At 42.9% G+C, this 14,444-nt stretch overlaps 1 protein-coding gene across 1 annotated transcript; it reads left to right on the top strand.

Annotated features, from left to right (window-relative positions):
• Positions 1-1,087: 1,087 nt before the first annotated feature.
• LOC101485181 (NLR family CARD domain-containing protein 3) lies at positions 1,088-12,994 on the top strand. Its single transcript, XM_012916431.3, has 6 exons — positions 1,088-2,431; positions 3,168-5,016; positions 6,884-7,057; positions 7,167-7,340; positions 9,915-9,961; positions 11,799-12,994. The coding sequence occupies exons 1-6, from the start codon at positions 2,305-2,307 to the stop codon at positions 12,371-12,373; spliced, it is 2,946 nt and encodes a 981-aa protein (XP_012771885.3). The 5' UTR covers positions 1,088-2,304; the 3' UTR covers positions 12,374-12,994.
• Positions 12,995-14,444: the final 1,450 nt, after the last annotated feature.

Below are 14,444 nucleotides of genomic sequence, written 5' to 3'. Positions count from 1 at the left end.
AACACTCACTGTCTAACACAGAGCTGCGTGTCATTATCTGCAGGCCAAGAGATGTTTTTGTTCTTATGTAGGTATAAAGTTGCTCTCAGTAGAATGCAACACCGGGAAGACCTCAGCACTGACATGTGAGATCCAAATAATCATACCTCCTCTTAAACACTTTTCTTTGACTTTGGTAGAAAATGTCATGAGATGAAGGAAGGGTGTGCCAGAGAGTCTGACTGTTCTGATGTTAGACTGTGTGACAGGATTGAAATTCAACAACATGGACTACAAATTCACATGTTATGTCGCCTCAGTGCAGTCTTACATTGGTGATTCGTGCATATTATATAAAGGAGTGGTGTTAAAAATCTACACAATTCAGTTTTAAATCACAACAACAGTCACCTCTGCTCACGTTTTATTGTAAAATCCTACAATAACCCCAACCAAACGCAGAGGGATGTGTAAACGCACAGTGAATGTTATTACCACTCAGTTACATGTGGCAGTTTCTGTGTAATAAGCAGGAAACAGCGCAGCAGTGCTCAGCAGCAGTGCTGAGCCTCAACTCTCGCGGCCCCGTACCAAACGACTCACGGACCGGTACGAGTCCGAGGCCCGGGGCTTGGGGACCGCTGCCTTAGTTCCCTTACATTTGCAGTGTGTTCCCAGTCTCATCTCTGTGGGACGTCCTCAGCTTCTGGGCTCAGTCCTGTGTCCTGCGTTCATGTTTTGTTATCCTCTCTATCTCCCCAGCCACGCCACCATGTCTGTCTGGTTTGCCTGTCTTCTCTTGTGTATGTATTTAATACTTATTATACTTATAACAGGTGCACTTATTGTAGTTATTGTAATGACATCTTTGCCCTGTGTCTGTCACTTCTCGTAATCATCCCTGTGTCCTGTTTCATGTGTCTTAGTCTGGGTTTCGGTGTGTGCTCTATGTTGTCTCCTTGTGAATGAGCTGCCTGTGGCTGGATGCTGGCTGTGGTTCAAATCAACATTTCAATTAATTCCAACAACTGACTGATGCAGACTGAATTGTAAAGAAGCTTAGACTCCCTTTGATTTAAGATCATTTGGGTTTGGAGACCTTACAGGTTACTGTCATTTCTTACAGCGATGTTCACATTCAGTGACTCAACAACAGGTCACAGCATGAAACACAGTGTTTGTGTCCTGGTCCTGGGTTGCTTACCCAGTGCTTCTGTGTTGTTCTTTATCAGTTTTAGTCTCCTGGTTTCTGTTTTGTGCTCCTCCTTTCCTCTGTGTTTCCTGTGTCTCCTCAGTAAGTGTCATTCTGTGTCTTTGTGGGTGTCTCTTGTGTTTCCTGTTTTACTTTGATGATCTTGTTTCCTGTGTTCAGTGTTTTGCTTTCCCACCATCTCATTAACCGGCTCTGATTAGTCCCAGCTGTGTTTCCAGCTGTTCCCTCTGTGCTGGATGTTCCCTCCATGCTGTCGGTCTGTTTGTTTTCTCGTCAGTTCCTAGTTTTCTAGTTTCTTTGTTTTCTAGTTTCTGTTCTCTTGAGTTCCTGGTTTCCCAGCTCTCGGTCATTATGTTTTGTTTCTTATATCCTGCATTCAAGTGTTCGCAGCAAATAAAGCTGCAGCTTTAAGAGACCTTTGCATGCTCGAGTCCTGCATTTGGGTCCTACGTCCTGCCTGCCGCACAGCGTAACATTGTTATTGAACATTTATATGATTAACATCACTTTGTCTGTTATGTTAAAAAAAAATTTGTACAAATGATGAAATATCAAATTGTGTCACAACATTGGGGCAGCAGTGTATCCTTACTAAAGGAGGTAATGAAGGAAGAACCTTTCCTGTTATTATCATGACTCCCACGCAGCTGCCTCAGGTTATTTCTCAGGTGCAATAGTCTATTTCATCATATCCTCGATATAAACCAGAAACACGGGCAGGTAATGAAAGTTCTGATTTTGCGACTGCTTCAAAGAACTTATTAAACTGATGTTCAACTGGCAACAAATGAATGCAAACGATTTGATGCAATGTGGCATTGATCTGTCTGGATTACTAAGCGTCTGAAGAAGACGTCGACAGAGGTGAAACTTTTCATTTCTTCTGTGAAACTGACACTAAAACCACATGTGAGACACACGAGTGGTTTGGAAGGATTGTTCATTATTACACTGAACAGTCTAGTTTAAAAACCGTAAAGCCGTAAAGTAAAAGCCGTCTGAAGTGGGCTGTGTCTAACGCATGGGTTTATTTTATTCTCATTGATCCAAATGTACAGATGTGTTACATGTGAAGACAAACAGACATCTCCTGATTCCTGACAGGACCAAGGATGGCAACACCAACAGAGTTGGTGGAAGCGCTGGAGGAGCTGGGAGACAGCGAGCTCAAAGATTTTAAGGAGATGGAAACAAAGGATCAGGTGGAAAGTTTATCCAGCACTGACTTAGGACCTGAAGGTGAGTCATGGAAGCAGGTCAGTCAGCTGACACGGCTTCTGAAGCAGTTGAGGCAAACTGAACTCCACATTAAAATATCTCATACACTCACACACACCTACATACTTAGTCTAGAGCTATTGCAGCATAACTAAGAGAGGATTCAGGGTCACCTGATCCAGCCCCAACTATGTGCTGTGGAACCAGAAGAGGAGCTTCAGGTTTGGAAAGCTGAAGACTCTGGAACCAGAGAGACTGCAGTCTGAGGGAGAAGTGCCCTGTTGGTACAGTATAGTACTGTGAGATCTTTACAATATGAAACAACCCTCTGAACCATCAGGGGGGAGACAGCATACAGACAGCAAGCTGTGCCCTGCAGCTCTCACAGAGTCCAACCCGTCTTCAGGAGACTCGTTCTAGAGTATCTTTCAGCTCAGACTCCCATCTCACCACAGAGATGATGCTGTTACAGGGAAATATCTGAATCAGAACTCTTTAATGAGCCCAAGAGGAAATCATGGGGTCTCCGTTGCTCTGAGACAGTAAGAAGAGTAGCTAACTGAGCTAAATAAACAATACTATTTATTACAAAGTTACAAAATATAACTAAATAACGCAAACAAAGAAGTAAAAAGCTACGCTTAACAAAGTTTAAAGGATGACTGTAAACTGTAGGAGGCTGCATGCGCACAAACAGGTTGTTGTGTTGGTATTTCCCACAGCAGACTTTTCATGGGTGTGTCTTTGCTCCCCACAGATGTGAGATGCATGCCAGCAGCTCCGCCTCCACAACCTGAAACATCGTACCAAGTCGCGCTGCAGTCTGAGCTCCAGAACATCTTCAGGTGTGCTCAGGAGGCCCTCGAGAAGCAGAATGAGGAACGTTTGTATGACGTGACCCCAGAGCTGTTTATTACAGAGAGACGGACCACAGACTCACAACAAGAGGTCAGACTGGCTGACCTCGAGTCAGAGAGGGCGGTTAAACCCAGTGACCTCTTCCAACTGTTTTCTAGTGAGGGCACGGCTGTGAGGACAGTGCTGACCAGTGGGATAGCAGGAATTGGCAAATCATCCCTTGTTAAGAAGTTTTTGTTGGACTGGGCTGAAAAAAGAACCAATCAAGACTTACATCTGATCTTCCCCTTTGACTGTCAGCAGATGGGTTTATGGCAAGGAGAAACATTTAGCCTGGCAGAGCTCATCCATACATGTATCCCATATTTTTCAGCCAGTGGTATCAAAGAAGAGACTTTAAATGACATTTTCACAAGTTCACAGAACTCCAGAGACACAAGTGAGTTCAGACTTCTGTTTGTGTTTGATGGACTGGATCAAAGCCGCCTTCAGCTCGACTTCACAGGAAAAACAGAGAAGTCTACTGACGTGACAAAGTCAGCCGGAGTAGAAGTGCTTCTGACCAACCTCATCAGGGGCAAACTGCTTCCCTCTGCTCGCCTCTGGATAACCACACGACCTGCAGCAGCCAATCGAATTCCCCCTCAGTACGTTCACAGAGTGACGGAGGTCAGAGGGTTCACTGACCCTCAGAAGGAGGACTACTTCAGAAAAAGATTCCAAGATGCGGAGCAGGCCAACAGGATGGTGGCCCACATCAACACATCCCAAGGACTACACATCATGTGCCACATCCCAGTCTTCTGCTGGATCACAGCTGCAGTTCTGGAGGATGTGCTGAAAACCAGCAAGGGACGAGAGCTGCCCAACACCCTGACTGAGATGTACATCCACTTCCTGATGGTTGAGATTAACCACACAAAGCAGAAGCATGTCCCAGAAAAGTGCATTCGGTACATTATGTCATTGGCTGAACTGGCTTTTCACCAGCTGCTGAGAGGAAACGCCATCTTTACTGAGGAGGAGCTGCGCTGCAGTGGCATTCATGTCAGAGCAGCGTCAAAGTACGCAGGACTGTTCACAAAGATCTTCAAGCAGGTTTGTGGACAAAGGAAGGAACAGGCCCAGAAGAATATCTTCAGCTTTACTCACCAAAGCATTCATCAGTTTCTAGCTGCAGTTTACGTGACCATATCACTGTTCAGCCACAACAGAAATGTGATGCCTGTCCCCCGACTCACCGTGCAAAGTCTGTTCACGTGTTTCAGTAAATCAAACTCTTCTACGGCTCTGAATATCCAAAAAAATGCAGTCAAGACAGCGTTAAAGAGCCCAAACGGTCACCTGGATTTGTTTGCTCGCTTTCTCCTCGGTCTGTCACTGCAGACCAATCAGATTCTCCTACAAGACCTGCTGACACAAACTAGAAGTAGCTCACATAACAATCAAAAAGCAATCCTGTATGTGAAGAAGAGGATCAGGAAGAATCCTGGTCCAGAACAATGCATCCTCCTGTTCCACTGCCTGAATGAACTGAACGATCGTTCTCTGGTGGAGGAGATCCAACGATACCTGAGCTCAGGAAGTCTCTGCAAAGATAAACTGTCTCCCACTCAGTGGTCGACACTTCTCTTCATCTTACTGTCCTCAGAAAAAGATCTGGATGTGTTTGACCTGCAGAAATACTGTGCTTCGGAGGAGGCTCTTCTGAGGCTGCTGCCAGTGATCAGAACCTCTAGAAAACTTCTGTAAGTTCATGGATAAGTGAGTCACCCACGAAACCAAATATAATGTTACTTCTCCCAAACAAATCAGCTTACAGGCCTTACAGAGTTGACATTATAAGTCACAGCAAGCAAGATGATGTTATTTACTAGTCCAATAACAAAAAGGCCTACAGATATGTTTCTGCCTCTCTATCATCATGCTTTTGGTATCTTTGCGCTGCTGTAAATACAGAATATGTCAGTTTTATAGCTTGCTGAAAACCTACAGTGGGTGTTCGCTCACATAAAGTAAGATGATGAACACATGCTGTGGAAGAGAGCCAGAGATTAATAACAAGTACGATTCAGTGCAGAGAGTAAATGGCCTGTATTTGTATAGCGCTTTACACATCCAGTCATCCACCCTCACGTGATGGCACAGCCACCCTGGGGCGCACTGACAAAGGCGAGGCTGACGGACACTCTGACCACCACCAGTAGGCAACGGATGAAGTGTCTTGCCCAAGGACACAACGACGAGACTGTCCAAGCCGGGGCTCGAACCGGCAACCTTCCAATTACAAGGCGAACTCCCAACTCTGAGCCACGATCCCCAGAGGTCTATTAACACATAGTGAGTCAAGAAGAAACACTCACTGAATCATGGGAATCTTTAACATTTTAAAGATTTTGAATTCAGTTCTGGATTTAACAGGAAGCCAAAACAGGAGAAATCTGCTCTCTCTTTCTAGTCCCTGTCAGGACTCTTGCTGCAGCATTTTGGATCAGCTGAAGGCTTTTCAGGGAGTTTTTAGGACTTCCTGATAATAATGAATTACAGTCGTCCAGCCTGGAAGTAATAAATGCATGAACTAGTTTTTCAGCGTCACTCTGAGACAGGATATTTCTAACTTTAGAGATGTTGCACAAATGGAAGAACGCAGTCTTACATATTTGTTTAATATGTGCGTTGAAGGACATGTCCTGGTCAAAAATGACTCCAGGGTTCCTCACAGTGTTACTGGAGGCCAAGGTAATGCCATCCAGAGTAAGAATCTGCTTAGAGACCATATTTCTAAGCTTTTCAGGGCCGAGTACAATAACCTCAGTTTGATCTGAATTAAGAAGCAGAAAGTTAGCAGCCATCCAGGTCTCTAAATGTATGCTATGTCTTCTAATGATGCTGCCTAAGGGAAGCATGTATAATGTAAACAGAATTGGTCCTAGCACTGAACCCTGTGGAACTCCATAATTAACCTCAGTGTGTGAAGAGGACTCTCCATTTACATGCACAAACTGGAGTCTATTAGATAGATATGATACAAACCACTGCAGCGCAGTACCTGTAATACCTACAGCATGTTCTAATCGCTCTAATAGGATATTATGGTCGACAGTATCGAACGCTGCACTGAGGTCTAGCAGGACAAGCACAGAGATGAGTCCACTGTCAGAGGCCATAAGAAGATCATTTGTAACCTTCACTAAAGCTGTTTCTGTGCTGTGATGAGCTCTGAAACCTGACTGAAACTCTTCAAATAAGCCTCTGCAGATGATCTGTTAGCTGTTTGACAACTACTCTTTCAAGGATGTTTGATATAAAGGAAGGTTGGAGATATGTGGGTCAGACCTACATGTTTGATTTGGCACAGATTTTATATTGAAGGTTCTTCCAGATTGAACGTTCCCATTTGGGAACAGAGTAACACTATGAGTGTGCGAGCTTGTGACCCAGTGAGGCTGGATTTGTGTATTGAACCATCAACAGTGCAGATATCCATTTCTTAAAAATGCATATGCAGCTACTCCTAGTCGGACTATTTTAAAATGAAGCAGTGTGACTTGTGGTCACAAAAGCAGAAATTCTTTGCATGTTTTAAGTGTTTAAGTTTTGTCTGTTTGTCATCAGGCTGAGTGGCTGCAAGCTGTCATGGAGAAGCTGTGAAGCTTTGTCTTCAGCTCTCAGCTGCCAGTCCTCTAGTTTGAGAGAGCTGGATATGAGTAACAACGATCTTCAGGATTCAGGAGTGACATTACTGTCCACTGGACTGCGGAGTCCACACTGTGTACTTGAGATTCTCAAGTTAGTCATTATCATTAAAAAACAAAACATAGTATTCTTTGCAGATTTTTGATAATACATTTTTTTTAATTCTTCAGCTTAAAAATGAAATGTTATTCATGATTTTCAGGCTGTCAGGCTGCATGGTCACAGAGGAAGGCTGTGCTTCTCTGGCCTCGGCTCTGAGCACCAACCCTTCACATATGAGAGAGCTGGACCTGAGCTACAATCATCCAGGTGACACGGCAGCAGATGTGCTGTCTGCTCGACTGAATGATCCAAACTGGAGACTGGACACTCTCAGGTATGCTCGGAAAGAACGAGAAGCAGACGTGTCCTGATGTAATCTTTACATACGTTGGATGCCAAAGGTCCCTAGTATAACAAATGTCAGTGACAAAGCTGCTATTAATGAATTCATGTTACTGTGTTAGATTTAATATTGCAATATGCAAGTCCTGGCCAAGTCCGAACAGCAATCTGCGCATTTACAATTGTGGTACCATAACAGTAACGGGACTGCAGTCTTTTCTTCTTCTGCACATCATGCAGGTCAGCTGTTTGACACAGAGTTTGCACTAATGCAGCTCTCCTCTGAATAATCTCTGAGCTCCACCTGAGTCTCAGTCCTCAGGACCCTCTGCACATGCCCGGAGAGTTCTGCCAGAAGAACTTGCTTAAAAGCGTGCTGACTCTCCTTCGGCTTCCTCTCATTTATCTAAATTGCTGCACTGTTTTTGAGAGAAACACATGTGTACAACCTGAGTTATTCTTTTGATTAATGGGCCCAACACTCTCCCTGTTCTGGTTTGTGGATTTATGAGCCATTAAATTGCGGAGAAATTCAGGAGAAAGTTAGTAGATCACCTGTGGCATCACAATAATTTGCCCTGCTTAATAAATCTGCCGCAGCCAATAAAATTAAATGCGTCTTGTTTTCTTATAATTAGCTGCTGTCATCCCGTAGAACGATTCCTGTGACTGCAGTGAAATTTACTCTATTCCACGTTTATCCCAGCCAACCCGAAGTAAACATGAATCTGTGATAATCTTAAAGGCTGCAATACTGCAAAAGACATTAACAATGCAAACTGACCCCACAGAAGCGTAAACGTTTATCAGTTAATATAATCTGGAGAACTTTGTTCTTCATGCAGCAACAGCTCAAAGAAAAGTAATTTTTATTCCAGCAGTGTGATGTTCAGCTGTGAGTTTAACAAAATTCAAAAATTTTCATCAAGTTATGGCATGGACATCCAACTACAGTTAATATACATACGAGCTGCGCCACTCTTTTAAATTGTTTCTTTCATGAATGGTCAGATGGCCCATTGCAAAGGATGGACCAGCGTATCCTCTGCTAAAGGAAGCAAGTAAGGTAGCATTGAAACTCCTTTCCTTAGTGCTTGGAGAACTGGAAACACTGATTTTTACTTTCATCTAGTAAAAGTAAAAATGTACTCAGACTGAGAAATGAAGAGTAGTGTCTTTAGAGGACATTTCTGTTTTCTTGTGCAAAGCTCACTGAACCCTGTGTAGTGTTAACATAAAGATAAAGTAATATTAGTTGAGGGGAATACAAACTTTAGTCTGACTTTAGTTTAAAGAAGGAAAAACAATCTTTATTTTATATATTGACAGGAAAATGCGCACAGTCAGGGGTCAAAGTGGATTCAGCAGGAACCTAAAATCAGCTGCAAGGTTCAGCGAAAATAGAGCTGGAGTAGATTTTCTTACTGTACAGGCTGTGATCACATGACCTGCTTCTGACCTCCAGTTTGTTTAGCAGCAGGTTTATGAACAAACAAGTAAAGAACAGATAGCTGAAAATTGTACTTGGGTACAATAAATTACTTGTACTTCGTGCCTGTCTCGTTTGGCAGCAATCAGAATTATTATTGCCCAGCGGATTTATGTTTCCAAGTGGATCATTGCAGCTTCGCCATACTGGTCTACGTGATTGATCTTTATTATTATTGGTTAATTATATTATTATTTTTTTAGTTCGTTGTTTAGTTATTTAGTTATTACAATCGGAACAGACATGATGGGGGATAATAGGAAAAGGAAAGATGCAAGGCAAGTTTGAGAAAAGGCGAGAGGAAGAGGGGCAGAGAGAAAAGACTAAAAATCAGCTGGAAGAAAAAAAGAAAACAAGCAAGAAGAGAACAACACAACAGGGAGACCACAGCAACATCTAGATAAGTATAAGTAACAATAACTAATAACTATTGAATGTTACTGACCAGCACACAAGACCAACCACGCATGGTATGCTTAGAGGCAGCAGCCAAGGAAGATAGTGTGTCTGAACACCTGTGTGCACACCTGTGTGCGTCATTGCGCTTGCATTCAAAAGGTTTCTCCATTTAACAGTCTGGTGGTGGGTGTGGAGAGTTTACTTCTCCCCTTTGAAACCCAGAGACAGTCTTTAGAGAGAAAGAAAGAGGAAAAAGGTTCCCAAGAACAGCAGCCTGCCCACATGTTACCCAGCATGCACTAAAAACCCGGTGATGAGATAATGAACGTTTGATGGTGCTGTTTTATGTATATCTGTTTTTATATCACTGTGAAGCACTTTGTGGTTTCTATCCTGTGAAGAGTGATATATAAATAACTTGAAATTGAAACCAAGAGTTCTGATATGTTATCATCAAGTAGACAATGCAGTCAATGAATCTGACAAACATGGAACATTACACTGCATAATGATGCGTTTTGCATTTGATGGTAAATTTTCATTTTCAGTTACACGATTGCATGTTGTGATAGCATTATTTTGTGAGCTATTCTATGATTCCCAGCCTGAATCATTTCAAATGATTAAAGTGTGAAGCAGTTCATAACTGCATCCGTAAATGGCTGTTTTGTTATGCAGATTGGACCATGGTGGAGAGCAGAGGCTGAAACCGGGCTTAAAGAAGTGTAAGTGATTTTACTCAGCTTATTCTGACATGTCACAGAAAAAATATAAAAAACAATTGAATTCAATTTTATTTATCTACCAGGAAATGCCCAAGGTGCTTTATACTGTAATGTTAAAAAAAACCCTACAATAATACAAAGAAAACAGAGAAAACCCAACTATCACAGAGTGCCCTGTGAGCAGCACTTTGGCGACAGTGGGAAGGAAAAACTCCCTTTTAACAGGAAGAAACCTCCAGCAGAACCAGGCTCAGGGAGGGGCGGGGCCATCTGCTGTGATTGGTTGGTGTGAGAGAAGGAAGACAGGATAAAGACATGCTGTGGAAGAGAGACAGAGGTTAATAACAGATATGATTCAGTGCAGAGAGGTCTGTTAACACATAGTGAGTGTCCAGATTCATGGGCTCCATCCTCCTGAGGACCCGGCCTTTGCGGTCTACGTGGGCCGGGTCCTCAGGAGGTCGGGTAGGCCGGAAGTAAACAGCTGTGAAATGTGACGGTCTAGCCTTCAGATTAGCGTCACCGCTGTCTGGGTGGAGTTAATAAACTCGGCCGTCTGCTCCTTGCTAGCTAAAATATAACAGGACACTGGAGGAAACTCTCGACCATCTCACACGTCTGTTTAATCAGTTTTCTGTTTGATGTTCAGCTGTGTGGAAACCATAACTTTGATCTCAGCCAAACCGATTTACTCACAAACAAAAGAAACACTGAAAAAAGCCAAACAATAACATGTTTAAGTTATCTAAGTGACTCATATATCATGCTTAACCTGAGTAGCCAAAGACCGCGGTGATCTGAAAATGATGTGCCGGGGGTTTGCCATTCTCGGCGGCTCTAGTGACCATTGACCATCCCAGCTAGCTATCGAGCTGGTGGGTAACAGACGTCTCCGAAAACCTCGGAGCACTTTTGCAAATATGCGACATCTTGATAAACAGAACAGATATTTGATGTTTACACAGCTACTTTCTGCCTGAAAATATGTTAAACGTTTATTTTGTGACCCAGAAAGATTAATAAGAGTAATTTTAAAACTTAGTAGCAGCCGCCATTGTCGGAAACTTGAATCGGCTGGGCCACGCTATGGATTCTGGGATATGGTGGGCCACGAAGGACACACCCGACCCATCCTTCAAATTCGGGGAAAAGGAGGACGCATTTGTCGGCTGCATTCGGAAGAGTCCAACAATTTGGACAGCCTTCGTCACGTTGCTGTGACGCAATCGGCCCACAAATGCGGCCTCAGGAGGATGCAGCCCGTGAATCTGGACACCCCCAGTGAGTGAAGATGAAACACCCAGTGCATCATGGGAATCCCCCAGCAGCCTACACCTGTTACAGGAAAAGGATCCATTCATATGAATCTGCACTTGTGGGTGTGTTTGAGAACTCCCTAATAACACTGCAATGACGTTTTGATTCAACGGTACTTTGTTCCTGGCACACCAGTTTTTTTGATGCACATTTCTGAAGCCACCGTCTTCCAGCAGCTCCATTAGGTTTTTATTTGTGCCATCTGCAAATAAAACTAATTTTGATATATCGATACCTAATGAGTAGTTTTGGACCCAGTACAGAACCTGGTGGAATACCTGATGTCCAAGCATAATGAGGAACATTCTCCTAACCTCACAAACCGTTTGCTGTCACTTGAATACTTGAATTTTTACCCGGTGCGGTACAACCTCCGTGGGATCCCGTGCCACTCAGGTTCATGAATTAACAGTTCATGATCAACTGTATGTTTTTTAAAGATCTTGGAATATTTGCCCGCACACTGTTAACAGAAACGAAACCAGTTAATGTGATTTGCTGTGTTCTTTGTCTCCATCAGATGCCTGCGAGCTGCAGATAGACCCAAACACAGTAAGCCGAGCCCTCAGATTGTCCCACAACAACATGACGGTGACAGCGTCAGACTTTCAGTTATATCCGAATCATCCAGACAGGTTCGACAGTTGGCCCCAGCTTCTGTGTGAAAATGAACTGAGCGGTCGCTGTTACTGGGAGGTGGAGTGGAGGGGACTAGTGGATATATGTGTGAGTTACAGAGGAATCAAAAGAAAAGGCAACAGCCCTCGAAGCAGGTTTGGAGGAAATGATCAGTCTTGGAGTCTGAGCTGCTTTCTTGACCGCTACGCTGTCTGCCACAACAACCAAGGCAAAGAGATGTACTTCCCTTCCTCATCCTCATCCTCATCTTCTTTCTCTAAGAGAATAGCAGTGTATGTAGACTATCCTGCCGGCATTGTGTCCTTCTACAGAGTCTCCTGTGACAGTCTGATCCACCTTCACACCTTCAACACCACCTTCACCGAGCCTTTGTATGCAGGCTTTGGCTGTGACTCCAGGCTGGGCTTTAACCTGATGTTTAACATCCAGTCCTCAGTGTCTCTGTGCAAGCTGTAGGAGGATGAGTGTAAATGATGAGTATGAATCAGTCAAGTTCGTGCACTTTAAACACAACAAATAACACCTTATCATAGTAATGCATTTTTGTTTTTTTACTGATTAACAAGAGTTGGAAAAACTGCCAGTTCTTCTCAGAGTAATGCACAATATTGGGAATAGAGAGTATACAGCTGTGTTATAAGCCCTTTGCCCATCCTTGACCAAGGGCTTATAACACAGCTGTATAAAGCCAAGGAAACATCCTAAGAACACAGGAAACAGCAAAATCCATTAAAATCTGTGGAAACAAACTGAAGACTGAATGTGGGGAAAAGGGTTTGTTTGTATGGTAATAAAACGTAGAGGTCCATCACGCATAGAAATAATCATCCTGCAGTCCTCACAGCATTGATCACGTGTTGTTACCTCTCCTGCGAAGTACACACAAGCATGCAAGCAGGTGTCATGGACTTCATACTTTTGTGTATTGACTGTAAAAACTGTATTTCAGCTTCTGTTGTGTTTCATAATCTTCAGTAAGTATGGATCCATGACTACGCTCCGCCCAGGAAACTTTCAGACCAGGTCACAACCTATGCATGTATGTTTTTTTTTTTCAAATGTAGTTATATATACACATATATATATATATATATATATATATATATATATATATATATATATATATATATATATATATATATGAGACCAAGAGTGAGAAGGGGTTGCCTCGCTAGCAGAACAAGAAAGCTTTGGGGTGAGATCTTGGCCTTGATTTCTTTGACCTTATCAACAAAAAATTCTTAATTCATTATGCCTCTGTGAGATTTAATATGAAGTGCATTTATTTAGAGCTAGACTTAAGTACAGGTACGTCCTCGACAAACACAAGGTCCAAGGTACGGCCTTTCAGATGTTTTGGTCCAGAAACACGTTCAACAAAGTAAAAGGAATCAGATACAGATCAAAGTTCAGCTGTTGAGTTTGATGCTTCCCTCATCAACATGTTAAAAATCCCCAAGAATCAGAACGTTCTCAAAATAATAATAGAAGATAAAAAATCTGTAAAATCCTTTAAGAAGACAGCAGCAGGGCCAGCAGGGGGAGAAACACAATAAAACATGTTCACAGAGCCAATCTTAATCGTTCGCACACTGCCAGATTCTCCCAGGTGTGCAGTCGGCCTTGGCAAGTGATGAAAGTAATATGTGGAGCGCAGACAAAAATGGTGTGCTAAGAAAACAATCATTCAAACCACCACTGCCCAGCATGCTTCTGATCATCCCACAGGTCTGGCTACATCGTTTTATCCTGATGCTACAGTGTACCTAGTGGGCCCCACAACTCCCCGCCATGATTGAAATGAAGACTTGGGTTGGAGCAGGTGGGGTGGACTGTGTATCGATATTCACAACAACTGGTGCGAATATAGATAATATAGATATAGGTAATAGTAAGACCGCAGACAATTTTCCATCAGAGGAAACACACTGGATGGAGTCTATTCCTACTTGAGTCCCCCTCCCACAGCCGGGAACATCTGACCACCACTTATCCTCATCCCAGCCTATACTCCCCTGAGAAGAAGAATCAACCTAATCAGGTCAAATAGACCCAGTTTAAAAACTGGAGAGATAAAGGAATTACATCGATGTGTGGTATTGTAAAGGAAGATGAAATTATGAGTTTCCAAACTTCAAAGCAAACGTTTCATTTAGAAAACCGAGACCACGATAGATACTTGCAGTTAAGAAACTTCTATACTCGAAGCATTAAAAACCAAACAGCCACTACAGCGAGGCCACTTATCCAACTCTTTGTAAATGCTTATAAGAAAGGTGTAATCTCATAAATATACAATCGTCTTCATGATCTCAGCGATTATTCAACAAAGTATATAAAAGAACGATGGAAGAAAGAGGAATGGCAGAACATTTGTTCTTTTCATTGGAAAAGTACAAAATCACACATATGGAAGCTCTGCTGGAAAAGTTTTTCATCAGCCCAGCTATAAAGGCACATTATGATGATGGAAGTTGTGAATGTTGGAGGAACTGTGGCTACGAAACAGCACACCACTACCATATGT

The sequence above is a fragment of the Maylandia zebra genome, linkage group LG4 (genome assembly GCF_041146795.1).
Source record: "Maylandia zebra isolate NMK-2024a linkage group LG4, Mzebra_GT3a, whole genome shotgun sequence".
Taxonomy (NCBI): domain Eukaryota; kingdom Metazoa; phylum Chordata; class Actinopteri; order Cichliformes; family Cichlidae; genus Maylandia; species Maylandia zebra.
The sequence above is the reverse complement of the archived record's forward strand: the minus strand, read 5'-3'. Positions and strand labels throughout refer to the sequence as shown.

Bases quoted from the DNA above. Each gene is read 5' to 3' on its own strand.
- LOC101485181 (XM_012916431.3), top strand. From the start codon at position 2,305: ATGGCAACACCAACAGAGTTGGTGGAAGCGCTGGAGGAGCTGGGAGAC. The intron at 5,017-6,883 runs GTAAGTTCATGG...GTTTGTCATCAG, and splicing joins AGAACCTCTAGAAAACTTCT to GCTGAGTGGCTGCAAGCTGT. The intron at 7,341-9,914 runs GTATGCTCGGAA...TTTGTTATGCAG, and splicing joins TGGAGACTGGACACTCTCAG to ATTGGACCATGGTGGAGAGC.